Below are 16969 nucleotides of genomic sequence, written 5' to 3' on the forward strand. Positions count from 1 at the left end.
TTCCTTCCTCTCTATCATTCCAGAGGCTTTTGCTGGTAGAGGCAGGGTTTTTTCCTGTGTGGAGAAAAGCTGGACAGGCAGCGCTGTTTGTGGATGTTGGTGGAATTCTAGTTGAAGTACTGGACAGTGTAGCCTGTGGGTATAGGCTGCATTATCTGTCTTTAAATTAAATTCTCTCTTAAAGGTGGATGCAGGTCTGCATGATTTGACACCTTAAGAGATTATTTTTTATTGCTCCGGGGTCCGCGCACGTGGGCGGGACTATTCACTAGATTATGACTATACACAGAGATCCCCTACTACAGAACCACAATATCAAGTAACACATAAGTTGACCCATGCAGTACTAATCTGGGTGGCAAAGGTCAGGATTGTTTGACTGGTGCAGAGGCCTGGGTGCATGGTTGATTTGTGCTAGAGCCTCCAGACATTTTAGAGGGACTTCTTTTATGGAAGCTTTTTCCAGTCCGAACTGCATGGACTGCACTAACTTGGTAAGAAGGGCAAGCAGGGTTGAGTAACGAATGCCCTTTCAACCATGCCCCAGTCTACCACTCATTACACATGCTATACGTTTCCACTCACAGGTCCAGCAGAACTGAATAGGTCATGTCATTAGACAGATCGCTGCATTGCACTCACAATAACCAGACCAGGCTCATTTTCAAAATTAGTAAAACTTTATTTAGCGTTTGAAGAAAACAAAAATTACTACAAATAACCAGCCTCCTTCATAGCAGAAGCTTACAAGTCTTGTCCGCCCTCTAGAAGCTGGACCCAGCGCCCAGTTACCACCCGGGTAGCTGAGAGAAGTCTCTGGTTAAGCAACCAACTTATCCTTCCTTAATACCAATGCCAAAAAAGTGAAAAACTATGCCAAAGGTGGAAGCAGGGCCCTGCAAGAAAAACATCTGGACTCCCAAGACAGGATCACAGACCAATCCTGCTCCAGTCCCCCAGGAGCTTAAAATATTCATAAATAATCCCACAGCTTTTAAGTAATGATGTGGGAGATTGGGGTGGGGTGTAAGGATGAATAGTTCTCTTTTTAGACAGTTTTATACACATTGTGTTTAACACAGCAGCTGAAAATCTGTCAAGGCAGTATTGCTAAAAATTATCTTGCACAAAAAAGCCTTTGCATTATACTTGAGCACATAACATGTGAAACAGACAATGCAACAAAAAAGCTCTTTTCAAAAGACTGTGCATCTCTTGGGCACCTAACAGAGCTACGTGCCAGATCAGTTTTAAATCTTCCCAGAGCCCTAGCACCAGAAACCAAATTGTTTAGTGCACAACCGTACTATGGTTAAGTAGACCTCTGGCTGGGCCCCGATACCCAGATTTGGGTAAATATGAAGTCAAAATAATATTTACAAAAATAAACTGCTTAGCTCCCTTGTTCCAGGAAAAGAAAAAAACAGATTGGCTTTAGACAGCCATGTTACTGGAAACTTCGTGGGCAGCAACACTGCACTGTTTAACTGGCATCCTTCAATCGTAAAAGGAGGCAAGAGCCCATAATACAGAAAACACGAAGGACTGTTTGAAACCCAGCCGTGGGAATACAAAATGCCTGTCATGGCAATGAAGATCTTTGGCCCTTCCAGCAGCTGTTCGTTTCAGCAAAGTGAAAAGCAACCATGTGAGGCTTCCTTTGCCTCACTCCAATTCAAAAGGAAGCCAATATCTCCCGGGTCTGAGCCATGGGTCAATGTGCAGTCAGGCGTTTGCAGAGCATCCTAGGAGCGGGCAGTGCATTCCAGGGCACCAGCTTTTTAATTCTCATCATCACTGTCTTCTGGGCTGACTGCTGGGCTGGTGATGCTGTACGTTGGAGAGGTGGGGCTATAGCCAGGTGATGTAGGCGAATATGTGGATCCCTTCGGGCTGGTCGGAGAGTAGGTAGGAGATGTAGGAGAGTATTTTGGAGAAGTTGGAGAGTATGTGGGAGAGGTTGGCGAATACTTAGGAGATGTTGGTGAATACTTTGGTGATGTTGGTGTGTACACCGGAGAAGTAGGAGAATAGGTAGGAGAAGTGGGTGAATACTTGGGTGTGGTAGGAGAATAGGTTGGAGAGGTTGGGGAGTATTTGGGTGATGTAGGGGAGTATTTGGGGCTTGTTGGACTGTACTTTGGAGAAGTTGGGGTGTACTCTGGTGAGCTGGGACTGTAGGAAGGGCTTGTTGGGGTGTATTTTGGGCTTGTTGGAGAGTAGCTGGGGCTGCTTGGACTGTAACTGGGTGAGCTGGGTGTATAGGTGGGAGACTGCGGGGTGTAACGCGGGCTTGAAGGGGAATAGCTAGGAGATGTGGGGCTGTAGCTTGGGGATGTTGGGGAATAGCTAGGAGAAGTTGGGCTGTAGTTTGGAGAAGTAGGTGTGTAGTTGGGAGATGTAGGCGAGTAGCTGGGAGATGTTGGTGAATAGCTGGGAGAAGTGGGCGTATAGTTGGGCGAAGTCGGAGAATAGTTTGGACTTGTAGGAGAGTATGAAGGCGATGTGGGAGAATAGCTGGGGGACGTTGGACTGTAGGATGGACTCGTAGGAGAGTAACTTGGGGAGGTCGGACTATAAGATGGACTTGTGGGGGAATAGCTGGGAGAGGTAGGAGAATAGCTGGGACTAGTGGGGCTGTAACTCGGCGATGTTGGGCTGTAACTGGGTGAGGTGGGGGAGTAAGAAGGGGACGTAGGGGAATAACTAGGTGAAGTGGGGCTGTAGCTGGGTGACGTAGGGCTGTAGCTGGGAGAGGTAGGGCTGTAGCTTGGTGATGTGGGGCTGTAACTGGGAGAGGTGGGGCTGTAACTAGGGGAGGTAGGGCTATAGCTGGGAGAGGTGGGGCTGTAGCTTGGAGAGGTGGGGCTGTAGCTGGGACTAGTAGGAGAATAACTGGGAGATGTTGGGGAATAGCTGGGGCTGGTAGGGCTGTAGTTGGGACTGGTAGGAGAGTAGGATGGTGATGTAGGAGAGTAGCTTGGACTCTGGGGTGTGTAACCTCCAGGAGAGCGTGGTTCATAAGCAGGCGATGTTGGAGAATAGCTGGGAGACATGGCACCTCCTGCAAGAGATAAAGGATAAATGTTTTAATAAAAAGTTTACACCTATTGAGGTTTTAAAAGAAACCATCCAGAGATGTACATTTTATTTATCGGATTACAATAAAGGTTCTTTAGGATCTAGGACCTAATGAACAGCCAGCAAAACCACTGCAGTAGCAGTCTACGCAATACTTTGCTGACAATGAGGTGCCTCACTGCTGCAGGTAAAAGCGTGTGCTACGTGATGTAACCAATTCCCAAATAAGCAGTTGCTAACACTTCCCCTAATCCTGCCCCACATTCCGCCTTTACAGTAAGACAGAATACCTGTCCCATTCCCATGACCTGCTTTGAAAACTGCAGCCATATTTAATCTCTCCTGATTGTCACAGAAAAAACACAGCGGAACGTGCAGCCAATCTAAAATCAGATATGTAGCCTCACAGTTTCCTGTGGCATCGGCCCATTTTACCTCTCATGGCAGCCAAAAATCTCAAGCAGGAGTCCAGTTATCGCATTTATCAATATGGAACACTTAATAATCAATTACCCTTTCGGGGGAGGGGTGGCTTGGAAGCAGAGGGTAATGGCCGCCGCCCGTCAGTGCTCAGTGACGTTGGAATCCCTCCAGGATACTATTTCTTCTCTCCGGATCCTTCTGCGGCAGGATCATGTTTTGGAATCTCGTCTGCATTGCCCGCAGGGTCCGCGGAGTCCAGGGGTGAGCGTCTCAGCTGGGTATTACGCATTTGCTTTACTCGCGGCTTCATGAAAGTCGCGGCCGCCATTTTGAATGTTCCAGTTTCCCGCTTTTTACCGCTGAAGCCTCTCCTCACACCCTGACGCTCATATGTCTAAAGGTGAGCGTATATGGCCTCATTTGTTCCTGTTTCTTGGAAGCTGCTTTCTGCCAGTGATGTCTTATTTGAAATTTACTCATTGTATTTTGAGGAACTTCTGCTCATAGGTTAATGCTCCATTGTTTTGAATATGAGCATTTTTTTTCTTCACCGGCTTACATTTTGTGACCAGTAATTTACTGTTTTTTTACCTTTTTTGTCTGCGCATCCTTAATTTCTGACTTTAAGCTCTATTTTGGTATCTTTTTGTGCATTTCTTTTTTGTTTGGATGGCAATGCCTCGTGTACCAATCATGGTAACGTCCAACATACTAAAAATATGTCAATAGAAGACTCTAATCCTTTCAGTATACTACAAGATACTATGGAGGAGACTTGTACTGACTCCGTCAGGTCTAAACTCTTGCCCTCTACTACGCCAAGTTCCAGCTCTAAACCAGTTTCTAAAATTCCTTCTGCTTCCCTTTTTTTCTTCTGGTAAACGAATAAAGGTTAATCCTCCATCTCCTCCTACTATTTCATCTACAATCTCAATGGAGCTTTTACTAGAGGAAATACGCTCTCTCAAGCCGTACATGACAAACTAACTCTCGCCTTCAGAACCTTGAAGATAATTGGTCCAACACAGAGAAAAAAGTTGCTCTTGAAATTCAAGTGGAGTCTATTCAAGCTATCACGGATCAAGTTCCTGGTATGCGAAGGGAGATCCTACATCTTACACAGCAAGTTGAAAATTTGAAAAACCGAAATAGGCGTAATAATCTACGCATTTATGGTCTTTTAGAAGGTCTTGAAGGTTCTGACCCCTTGTCCTTTTTTCGAACCTTCCTACCAAAGCTTCTCGGTTTTCCCGAATTGCCTCCTCTCAACATCCAACGAGCTCATCGTCTAGGGCAGGGGTACTCACAAACTTTCTCTTGGGGGCAAATTTACAGTGTGGTTTGTGGCCGAGAGCCGCACCTTTGGGGCGGGGTCATTGGGGGCAGGGCTAGAGCAAAAAAAAACCAAACTGACCATGAGGTAGAACACAGGTCCCTGCAGCGGACGCCTTTGTCCATTGAGCCACCGGACCCGGCATACACATATCTCTCTCTATCTCCCTCCCTCCGTCTCCCTCCGTCCTCCGTCTCCCTCCCTCATTCTATCAGTCTCTCTCCCTCCCCCCTGTCTCCCCCTCTCTGTCTCCCCGTCTCCCTCCCACCCAGTCTCCCCCTCCATCCCTCTCCCAGTCTCCCTCCCTCTCAGTCATGGTTACCTTTTTCCTTTTACACTCATTATTCTGAAATTAGTGAGTGCTTTTGCATGAAAAGGTAAGGCCATGACTACAGGGCCCGGAAGGGACCCGTTTCAGTGCCCATTGCTTATATTCTTTCAAAACCTAGGCAGTATGGTATAAGAAGACCACATTCGTAAACACACAGTCGCTGTACACATTTTGTTTTCCAATTCACCCATCAAGCAGGTATTTCAGTACCTCCAGGCAAGGTGCACTTTCCCACACAGGGAAAACTATGTTGTTCAAAGAGAGAGGAGTAAACAAAAGTATCACTTCACTGGCAAACACTGTAAAGTGGCACTAATGTGTGTAGGTGTAAATAAATCAATCTGGACATCTTGCAACCACTCTGTCTTGCTTTAATTAGTTATTTATTTTTCACATTTGGAATGTTTTATTTCTCTCCACCCGGAGGCTGCACTTGTGTCAGAGAAAGACAACGTTTCCAGCAAAAATGTTATTCTTTTTTGGATCCATTTCACAGTGGAGCAAATAAACGAAAGGAGGAAAGAGAGGGTAATATCCGTTTCTTGAAGTCTCGGTTTTCATTAAGGAGCGAGATAGAATGAGAGGGAAGACTGAGGCTTAGATGCAGTCACCGTGGCGTGTGCGCGCACAGCTTAATTTATGGGGACTTGGGGAGGCTGAAGAGGATTGCTTCCAGGCGCAGCCGTCTCCCTCGCTTAGAGTGAGGGGGCCCCTGGAGCATGGGGCCCCCCCCGCACCACGGGGGCTGCGTTATGCCCCTGGCAGCTGAGGCAGCTTCCCTTCTAGGGCACACACACAGCCCCACCAGAGTACTTCACAGGTCTTTAAGAGACCATTTGCATGATAACGAGGCTTTGTTGTATTTCACCTCTTAGCGCCCCAGCAGCTCCACTCTGACTATCGCTTGAATCCCCGGGCCCCCACAGAGCAGAGTCCGTTTGCTGACACTGTTAAACAAACACCGGTATGAAGTCTGCAAGGTCCGCGGGCCGCCATAAAGGCTTGCCGGGCCGCTGGCGACCCGTGGGCCGTACTACGAGTACCCCTGGTCTAGGGCAAAGTCCGCGTTCTTCTGCTGCGTCCTCTTCTGTGAAACCTAGGCGAGTTATTTTATATTTTTTGGAATACACGGATTTGCTCAAAGTTCTCCATGCTGCCAAACAAAAAGGAAACATTTCTTGGAATGGTTCTAATTTATTCTTTGCTCAAGATTATTCAAAAGCCACAGCAGATCGTCGGAAGAAATTTCTGGATATGAGACCTGCACTCCGTAATTTGAATGCTCGCTATGGTTTATTTCATCCTTGTTTGTTCACAGTGACTTATAATAACAAAACAACTAATTATGAAGATCCTGCACTTCACCAACACTTTTTGAATACTTGCAGGGATGAGTCCATGGACATGCCTCGATCATAACTTTCTGGTTTGAGTTGTCATTTGTTTGTCGCTATTTGATATTTCTGGTGAACATTTTTTCCTTTCCTGTTTTTTTAATAGACGCATTTTGTGATCACTCACCTTTTGTTCCTTCGTTATTCCTGGAGGTCGTTCCTCGTGCCCTCATCCGTTGTGGGGTTGTCTGTCTGGTGTGCTGCCTTTTCTCATGTGGTTTCACCCCCCCCCCCCCCCATCTTCAGTGTTTACCTGCGGTATGTCCTTATGATATTTATTGTGTTTTTGTAATCAGTTTCTTTGACTTCTGTTTTTCTTATCAATTGTTGGAGCTATATTGTATTTTTTACTTTATATTTGGCTCTCTCATCTTTCTCCTTTTCTGTCCCTCCTCATCCTTTCCTCTTCTTACACAGTTATATCGTGTACATTGTTTCTGTTTTGTTTCTTGACTTCTTGTTTTGTCTCGATTCTTTCTATCTTCTCGCTTTACCATTTTTCTCCACTCTCCAGTTTCTGGTCTATATTCTATTTCTTGTCTCTCTCTCCCTTTTTATCTCTAATTTTCTCTTTTACTTTTTCAGGCTTTTTTTATTTTCAATTTCCTTATGTTACTACTTTTTATTTTTTCATCATTTTCTGCTTCATACCGACAATATTTCTTCTTCAATCTCTCAAATTATCTTATGATGTTTTACTTTTTACTCATGTACATAATTGATGTCCTCATAGTTTTTTGCTATATTTTTAAAGTGTCGTTAAACATTATCTTGGAATGATAAAGGTTTGGGTTCTCCCATTTAGCGACAACGGGTCTGGTCTCATGTAGCAAATTTAAAGGAGACATTGTGTTATTACAAGAAATTCATGTAAAAGAGGCTGAAATTGTTAAACGTCGTTGTAATTGGGTTGGCCATGTTTTTGCATCTCCTGGGTCAGGGAAACGTAATGGTGTTGCAGGGACAGGGAAGGAGAGGGCCCAATCAAGGGGTTAGTTGTCTGTAGTGCCAGAGTATCATGTCCCCCGGCCACTCTTTAAATTTGGGTGCACGGCCCGACCCCATCTGCAGGCCACTCGGCGCTTTGCAAGCACTAAACAAAAAGACACAAACTTCCGGTATGCAACGGGAATATGTTCAGTATACCCAAGGAGCATAATAAGTGGCGACCTAGAGACAGGTGAGGAGGTCATGTCATCAAGTGCTGTGAGGACCTGCCGCCAATACTGTAGTACCGCAGGACATCCCCCAAGCCAAGTGTAAAAAATCAGCATGTTCTGCTTTACATCTGTCGCATCCGTCAGAGTCACGTAGGCCAAACATATGGAGCCGGACAGGGGTATAATAACTATCATGGAGAAATTTGTAGTGGATGACCCGGAGCCTGCTACTGGAGGAGACCTGCTCCGTCTGTTTGCAGCAGTAAGTACATTGTGTGTCAGTTATGTCTCGACCCAACTCCTCTGCCCACTTAGCCCGAGATGCGCATGGAGGGTAGTCATAGTCCCTATACAAAGTGTGGTAGTGTGTAGATATCAAGTGGGATACGGATTCCGCACGCAGGACCAGATGCAGTGGTGCAAGGGTGCTCGGCTCGGAGGGATGTGAGGTTGCTGGCCTGTATGCCATGACGAAGTCGAGCATAGAGAAACGTATCCATGGTGGATGGCGGGGGATCATGGCACATGTGTGAGCGAGCGAAATTTACCCCCGATGGAGAGATCCCCCCCCAGCAAAGAATGTTGTGTGCGCGCCCATTTTTTTGAATATGCCTTCCTGCAGTAGTGTCACCTCTGGGTGGTAGGTGAGGGGCAGTAGTGGAGAACAGAAACAGGTACCAGGCACACGGTCTAGGATACGAGCCCATGCATTTATTTAGCAGTCTAGTGAAGTGAAAACGCGCCCTCGAGGTGTGACGCCACAGAGCAGGACACCATCCAACGGAATCGGGTCCGCTAGCCAGTGGTCAGTGGCAACGTGCGGGGTATAGCGAGGTGCGCGAAACCAGAAGTGTGCAAAGTGGGCCTGTGCGCTTATATAGTATAGTTCAAATTTCGGGACGTCAAAGCCTCCCTGTGCTTAAGGTCGCGCAGAAGTGTGTCCCATTGAATGCGTGGCTGCTTTCCTCCCCACACCAGTCTAATAAGTTCAGATTTGAGAGTGCGGAAAAAATGGCGTCAGGGATCATAAGAGATGTTGAGGAATAGATACAAAAATTTGGGGAGAATAACCATTTTTATGAGGGATATGCGGCCAGCCATGGTTAGGGGTAGTGCAATCCATCGGGTGATGCAGCCGGTGACATGTTCAATCTCGCATCCATAATTAAGCCTCATTAGCTCATCGCGGTCAGTCGTAATGCGAATTCCCAGGTACTTGACCTTGTCGTCGCACCACGTAAGGGGATAGTCCCTATCAAAGGGGGAGGATGCAGCAGTCAAAGGGAATAGTTGTGATTTAGCCCAATTAATAGTAATGCCGGATTGCCCACCGAATCTCACAAATTCACGCATGATCGGGTTTAAATTTTGGCGTGGATTCTTAATATAGAGGGTTACATCGTCCTCGTAAAGGAAGATTAGTATGGGACGGAGGAGGCAATGGAGGCCAGCGTGTTGGTAATGCTGTCGGATCTTAGCTGCCAATGGTTCCATTACCAGGGCAAAGAGGATAGGGGAGAGAGGGCATCCCTGATGGGTGCCCCGGGAAAGGGAGAAGGCAGACAAGGTATGACCATTGATTAAAACTTTAGCCGTTGGGGAGGTATACGGCAATCGAATCCAAGATAGGGAGCCCCATGTTTTGTAAGACAGTAAAAAGGTAATCCCACTCCACGGGATCAAAAGCCTTAGAGGCATCCCAAAAAATTGCTACCAACGCCAATTGTGGATCAACAGCTTGTAGAATGGAAAAGTTGGTACAGAGGTTGTGGGAGGTCGCCCTCTCAGGGATGAAACCTGCCTGGTCCGGAAGGACTAATTTGTCAAGCAGCAAGCAAAGGCGATTCGCCAATAGTTTAGCAAGTATTTTGGCATCCGTGTTTATGAGGGAGAGTGGTCTGTAAGATTCACAACGGTCCGGCGGCTTGCCTGGCTTTAATAAAGACGTGATAAGTGCTTCTCTCATGGAGGCTGGGAGGATTTGGGAGTCACGGGCTTCAAGAAAAACCTCTTTTAACACAGGGAGGAGTGAGTCGATGTAAGATTTATAAAAGTCGATTAGCAGGCCATCGGAACCAGGGGCTTTGCTTGAATTCATTTGCATGATAGCCTCCCGTGGCGCATCGAGGAATGCGCGCTGCGCGTCGCCTAGCCAGCCAAGAGTAATGTCATTGAAATAGGCAGTGAAGTCCGGGGGGTTTGTGCGTTGTGTAGTATATAGTTTTTGGTAAAAAGTAGTAAAGAAATTTAATATGTCGCGGCTGTCTGTCGTATACCGCCATTATCGACGATATCAACCACATAATTGGAGAAGCGAGGTTGTCGAATATCATTAGCCAAGGCGCGCCCCAGCCCCCTCACTATAGCGGCAGGCAACGAAGTACCTACCACGGAACTTCACCTCACGGTCCGCAGCGCAGTAGTCGTGTAGTCAGTAAGCTTTCCCCCCCCCCCCAGAGTAGGGCCCCGGTGTGTATTCGAGGAAGTAGTCCACGTCAGCCTTAAGTTTTTTAATCTCGCCCTCCAATTTACTCAACTGTCTCCTAATATCCTGGAGCACTCCAAAGCTCTTGGACATGCCTATGCCCCGGAGAGTGACTGTAAAGGCTTCCCATAGGGTACTCATGCGCTCTACGGAGCCTACGTTTCTAGCACAGAAATCTGCAATCTCCTCACCCAATTCGGCGTGAAAGACAGTGTCTAGTAATGTCTCAGGCAATAGTCTTTAACATCTAGGAGTAGCAATGGAGTTTGGGGGGGGGGCGATCTCCAGGCATACCGGGGCATGGTCGGAGTATGTGCGGGCCAGGTGAATGACCTTGCAAATCCAGGGAAGGTCGTGCCGCGCGAGCAGAACCAGTAATCCAACCTGGACCAAGTTGCATGTCCTGCCATGTAGTACGTACCTTCTGTCAGTGGGGTGGGAGTACCTCCAGGCGTCAACAAGCCCATGTTCCTCAAGTATCCCCGAGAGAGCCTCTCGTGTCTTAGTGTAGTGGTGTGGAGAGGGGTTAGAGCAATCAGCTGTAGGATGCAGGGTAGTATTGAAATCTGCTCCCCAGAGCACGTGTGTGAATCCCCACCTGTAGGATACGTCCCCAGAGGGAGACGTAGTAGTCAGGGTCGTCTAGATTAGGGCAATAGCTACAAGCTAGGGTGATAGATTGTGTGCCCAGTGTACCCCACATCATGCAGCTGCGGCCTATGGCATCACTGTAGGTGCCCCCCAAGATAAAAGGTGTGTTCTTTTTTTACAAATATAAGCGTGCCCCTGGAATACGTCGAATAGGATGAAAAAGCGTGCGTGGCAGCCCATCGGCTGCCATACCAGGAGGGGCGCCGGAGGTCCATGTGGGTCTCTTGGAGGAGGGCAATTTGTACGTGTTGGCGGTCCAAGTAAGCTAGGATTTGCCTCCGCTTACGGGGATCCCGGAGACCTCGTACATTCCATGTGAGGAGTTTAATGCCTACCCTATCAGGTTGTGTCGCCATAGGAAATAGGGAAAGTGTAGGCAAACATGGTATACCAGCTTGGACAATAGTGCAAATGTACTCAAGACATGAGCATTAGTTACAATGCAATTGGCGGAACAAAAAGAAACATTCCCACCCCGACCCACCCACCCAACCATAAGAAACAGCTCATGAGCAGACAGAAAAGCTCACGGAGAGTCCCACCTCCACCCCCTCCCACAACGGCACCCCAATCGTGCCGGTATCATACCACCCATCCAACGGTGCCCAACGTGGTAACCATTGCTTCTGGCCAATAGTGGGCCAGGGCTATAGCCATATAAGCCAACACAATGAGCAAGAAAACAACAATATTAGGGGGGTATCTCCCATAACAGGGGGCGCCAAGTGGGCAGTTGTCCCATCCCATTTCCCGCATATGCTGCCCAGTGAACCCCCGTTCTGTAATACCAGACCAGGGGTGGGGGGACTTGAACAACACGGGGGGGAGGGGTGCTCAGTGAAGTATCAAAATGTATCTACCAGTACTCAAAAATACAGTATTAGGTATACATTATCAACAATAACAAAGTGAAAGGCGGCAAGGGCGCTTATCTGTCCCAATCCAAGCAGCAGTGGCGATGGACAGTTCAACAGCATGTAAGCTAGCAGGGCAGTTCAATAGAAGTGAGTCCGACAGGTAGTCTGTGCCACATACCATCCTGCAATGATGCTAAAGTGGGCAGTGAAGACAGAGTTGTGCTCATCGGCGACGGCGCAGTGCCGGTTAGTCGCCGGGTGGTGAAGGAGATCTTGACCCATGGTCGCGGCGCACCGAGCGCCTCAGATTGTCTTCAGGAAATCTTCGGCTTGTTGTGGAGTAGTGCAGAGAATGTAACCCCCGTCATGGCGAAACCGGAGCTTCGCAGGATAAATAAGGGCATACTCCTCTTGGAACGCCGGGGTAAAATAAGGGTAGATGGAGAATGCATGACCTTCAAATTGCAATGTGTGTAATTCACGGGCCTTTTTTAGCGCAACATCTGTCCCGAAAGTTAAGCAGCCTAGCAATAATGGGCCGAGGAAGGACACCCAGAGGGGGACGGGGCCCTAAGGAGCGGTGCGCCAGCTCAACGACCAATTGGGGAGAGAAGGAGGCTGTACCCGGTGTGTCTTTTAGGAGGCGCTCAACATATTCTTCCATGTGGCCCGTATTTGTGCTCTCCGGTTTACCAATTAAACTGATATTATTACGCCAGCTGCGGGCTTCAATGTCCTCATTCTTGGCCGCTATCACTTTTAACAGTTTGTCCATTTGGGTTACCTGGCCCTGCAGATGTGAGGTGGCATCTTCAGTTTCAGAAATGCGGCGCTCAGCCTCCTTGAGTTGTCCGTCATGCTTGTCCACTTTATGTACTAGGAAATCAAGACGATTGTTCATGGTATCCATCTTCCCCGACAGATCCGTGAGACTGTGCTGGACGACAAGGAGGAGTGTCTTGACATCATCTCCAGAAGGTGGGGAAGATGTTGGGCTGTTATCCACATCCGAAGACCCAGAATCCACCGATGTGGAGCGCGTAGCCGCTTTCTTTGCCTCGAATGTCAGTCTGGGCTGCCGATTATCAGGTTTCCCCATGGTGATGTTATGCGCAATGCAGCAGAACGCCTGAAAATCCCCAAAAAGTGCGTGATGGCGATAAATAGTGGAGATGCAAATCAGGGGACCCGGTAGATTACGCACAACAGAGTTGTGGGGGCTGTATAAACCTGTATGGGCACCGAGTTGTGCTGTCGCAGCACGAGCCGGGTGGGGGGATGGACAAGCCCCTCAATGGATTACTGCAGGTGCCCAAGATATGTCTGTGGGCGGGGATGCGGTGGCGCTGCCGTGTGGCGTGCCTGTGTGGGAGCGGCAAGCGTTAGACAAATAGTCGACCCGAGGTCAGTATGGGACCCACTGTCAGGTTGGCTGCACCGCCAAGGCGGCAAAGAGGAGGAGGAGGAGGAGGGGGGGGGGGGGGTAAACAGGAGGATCTGCAAGTGCCTCAAAGCAGCTGTAGTCCGACACCAGAGATAGTAGGCAGGCACTCACCACCACACCGCGACAAGCTCCCAGTAAGGATGGATGACTCCCCCAGAAGGCCGGCGGCGCGTGGCCAGCGCAGTTCATATGAAAAAAGGATAAATGGAGATGGGTCTCACCCAGATCAGTGGCCGTGTAATGCAGAAGCAGGGGGGGGCTGTATCCAGAACACCCGAGGAGCAGTCACTGCAGTGTCCGAGCCCCCGCAGAGACAGGTACCGCAGAGTCTGGGCAGCAGAGTGCTCCAGTGCCACAACCAAAGCTTCGGTGGTGCATCAGCGCCCAAGGCGACATAGGCGGTGAAAAACAGCAACCAGCAGGGGCGAAGGGGTCACACAGGGTGGGGGGGGGGGGGGGGGGGGGGCTCGTTTTCAAGGACTGCACCGCCCTCAGGGCCCACCCGGGGGAGCTCGGTCGCGCCATCGGCCGGGCTTCGCAGGCTCAGATGGCCGTGTTGCGGGTCCGGTTTTCCCACGGCAATCCCCCAGCGCCCGCACCAGTCAAGCGTATCCCCTTCATCTTCAAATTGGCGAGACGCAGGGAGACAGCCGCAGACATTGTCCGCCGCAGGGGTCCGTGAGTGACAGCAGTCCTGCCGCGATCGGCGGCGTCAGGCAGCGGTGTTCAGGCGCGGGAGAGCCCCCGGCCTAGGCCCTCGTGGAGAGCCGGGGACTGTCGTATGTACAGCCGCCGCTCTGGCCACCAGACGGGGAACCAGCCCCCACGCACAGATTCGCGCCTATCTCGATGATGCGGAACGGGCCGTCCAGCAATCACGACTTGCAGCCCATCAGTGCAGTATAGGAAGAGATGATGGCAGGTCACACAGAAATTGCGAGTTTTCTGGTAGAAGCAAGGATATTTGCAGGATTTAGTCACCGAGCCTCCGGAGCCTCACTGGTGTGGCGCCATCACGGATGTGCGCCACCTAGCGCCCCCCCCCCCCTTAACTATTTTCAATTTATATGCGCCCACCTTGCAAGACCAATTGTTTTGGCCACAGATCCTCTCTATTGATGCAATATACTGAGGACTATCTTATTTTGGGGGGTGACTAACATGATTATGGATCCTCTTTTAGATAGAAGGTCCCATTCTCGTTTCCTACCCTCTTCCACACATACTCAAATTACTTCCACTATATCTCAAAGATCTCTTGTTGATTCATGGAGACTTTGCCACCCTACGTTAAAAGAATATACTTATTATTCAGCTGTTCACTCCTCCCAATCTCGGATTGACTATCTCTTCATTTCTAAAGCTCTGACTCAACATATTATACACTCTGACATAGGCTCTATTCTCACCTCTGACCATGCCCCAGTTTCCTTACGCCTAGACTTACTTCCCCTCCACAAAGGGTACTCGGAGATGGAGATTTAATAACTCTCTCCTATTGGATCCCAAATTTACACCAGCTTTCCTTAATTTTACATCCTTGTTTATCGAAAATGAATCTTCTCAGACATCCCCTCAATTGCTATGGGACACCTTTAAAGCTGCCTCTAGAGATTTCATTATTTCATTTGTTGCACGAAAAAGACGTACAGTCTCTCCGTCTTTACAATCACTTAATACGTAAATTAAACAACTGGAACATTCTTATTATTTAACTAATTCTCAATCTGACTTGGATACCCTTCTTAAGGCAACATTTTCTTTCAATAAATTGTCCACGGAGTCTGCAAATTTATATCTACTTAAATTTAGTGCTAAATATTATAGTGCACAAAATAAAGCTGGCAACTCTTGCTAATTATCTCAAAGTTAAAAAGGAACGCACTAAAATTGAATCTATTCTTACCTCATCTAATATCACGCTTCATAAAGATGAAGATATTCTGACGGAGTTCACTAACTTTTATCAAAATCTTTACACTCCGGAATCCCCTCCCTTAATTTCTGACATTGATCAATATTTGTCCTCCATTCCCTCTCCTTCCTTTCCAGAAATAGATTTCTCTTCCTTAGAATCGGATACATGTCCTAAAGATATTCTGGAGTCCATCCAAGTCCTTAAAAAAGGGAAGGCCCCTGGGCCAAATGGCTTCACTATAGAATGTTATTTACATTTCTCCAATGTACTTGTTCCCAAGCTTCATCAACTATTTTCCTTTTTTATATCTTCCAAAAAATCTGAAGGCTCCTTTCAGGAAGCTTTGATTTGTCTTCTTCCCAAAGATAATAAGGATCACACTTTATGTAAACATTATAGGCCTAGTTCTTTAATTAACTTAGATTACAAGATATTTGCCAAAATTCTCGCACTTCGTCGACAAAATTTTACCTAAATTAATTGGAAAAGAACAATGCGGTTTCATCAAAGGTGTCATCTTTCTGATAATACCAGTCTATTTTTTAATGTTCTTAGTAAATCCTTCTCATATAAACACTCATTAGCTGCTGTTGCATTAGACGCTGAAAAAGCTTTTGACAGGGTTAATTTGCAATTTATCTTCTCAACCCTTGTTTGGTTTGGGTCCAAAATTCCTTTCCTATATTTCGCTATTGTATTCCTTTCCTAGGTCCTTTATATTAGCCAATGGCCTTATTTCTTCTTCATTTCCTCTTTTCAGAGGTGTTAGACAAGGATGTCCTCTTTCTCCTCTATTGTTTATTTTAGCATTAGAACCCTTTCTTACAAAAATTCTAATGAATGATCGTATTACCAGCTTCCCTTATGGTGATAAACATTTTAAAATTTCTGCCCATGCAGATATTCTTTTATTCATTTCTCATCCCCAAACTTCTATCCCAGCTTTTCTATCAGAAGTCTCTCACTTTGCGAAGGAGTCTGGTTACAAACTTAATGTTGATAAATTTGAGATTCTTCCCCAAAATAAATTTTGTTTTCATGCAGATTTCTTAACGCCCTCCTTTCATTGGAGCCCAACTAAGATCAAATATTTGGGTTTATGGTTTACTCCTTCTATTAAAGATACTGTAGCATTAAATATAAAAAACCTACAAACAACTTTAACCAACTCTACAACTCGTTGGCATCCTTTGTACTTATCCTGGTGGGGTAGACTAGATTCCATTAAAATGATGTTAGTTCCAAAAATTCTATTTTACCTATCTAATCTCCCAGTTAATATTCCTAAATCCGGCTATAAAAATATTTATTCTATTTTATCAAAATTCTTGTGGCAGAATAAGAAAGCTAAGATGTCTTTCGCAAAACTTAAATGTCCTAAACATTTGGGTGGAGTTAATTTTCCTGACTTTTTCCTCATATTACACTTCATTTTTTCTTAATCATTCTGTTTCTTTGTTATCCGAACACATGTCTGATCTCACTTCTCAACCATTGTGGGTAGAGATTGAATCCTCCTTTTTTTCACCCTTTCACTTTTGAAGAATTTGTATTATTACCTCAAATTCCAAAGAAGTTCTCTCCCTATTCTCAAAAACTCCCGTAAAATATTTTCTCCTCTTTTTTTGGATGTCTTGATGATCGCTCACACTTTCAACTTTCCCCAATTTGGTACAATCTTCTTATTAAAATTAACAATAGGACTCTTTTTTGGAAGGGATGGAAAGGTCTCTGTCTCAATTGGACTCACCAACTTTTTCAGGATGGTACTGGTCTTCCCTTCTCTGTACTTCAATCTCACTTTTCTCTACCATTATCTTTTGAATCCAAATTTCGATCATTGTCTATTGCTGCTCAAAATAGTTATGATGCCCTTACTTCTTCTGTCACTC

The 16969-nt window shown here is 46.8% G+C and overlaps 1 protein-coding gene across 1 annotated transcript in view; it reads right to left on the minus strand.

Annotated features, from left to right (window-relative positions):
* Nucleotides 1–661: 661 nt before the first annotated feature.
* Nucleotides 662–16969, minus strand: part of POLR2A (RNA polymerase II subunit A) — a 48843-nt gene continuing 32535 nt past the window's right edge. The window contains exon 29 of the mRNA XM_085638506.1: nt 662–3064. Within this exon, the coding sequence (XP_085494632.1) occupies nt 1782–3064 (1283 nt within the window). The 3' untranslated portion in view covers nt 662–1781. The remainder of the gene's footprint in view (nt 3065–16969) is intronic.

Source organism: Triturus cristatus, chromosome 12 (assembly GCF_964204655.1).
Source record: "Triturus cristatus chromosome 12, aTriCri1.1, whole genome shotgun sequence".
Classification (NCBI taxonomy): domain Eukaryota; kingdom Metazoa; phylum Chordata; class Amphibia; order Caudata; family Salamandridae; genus Triturus; species Triturus cristatus.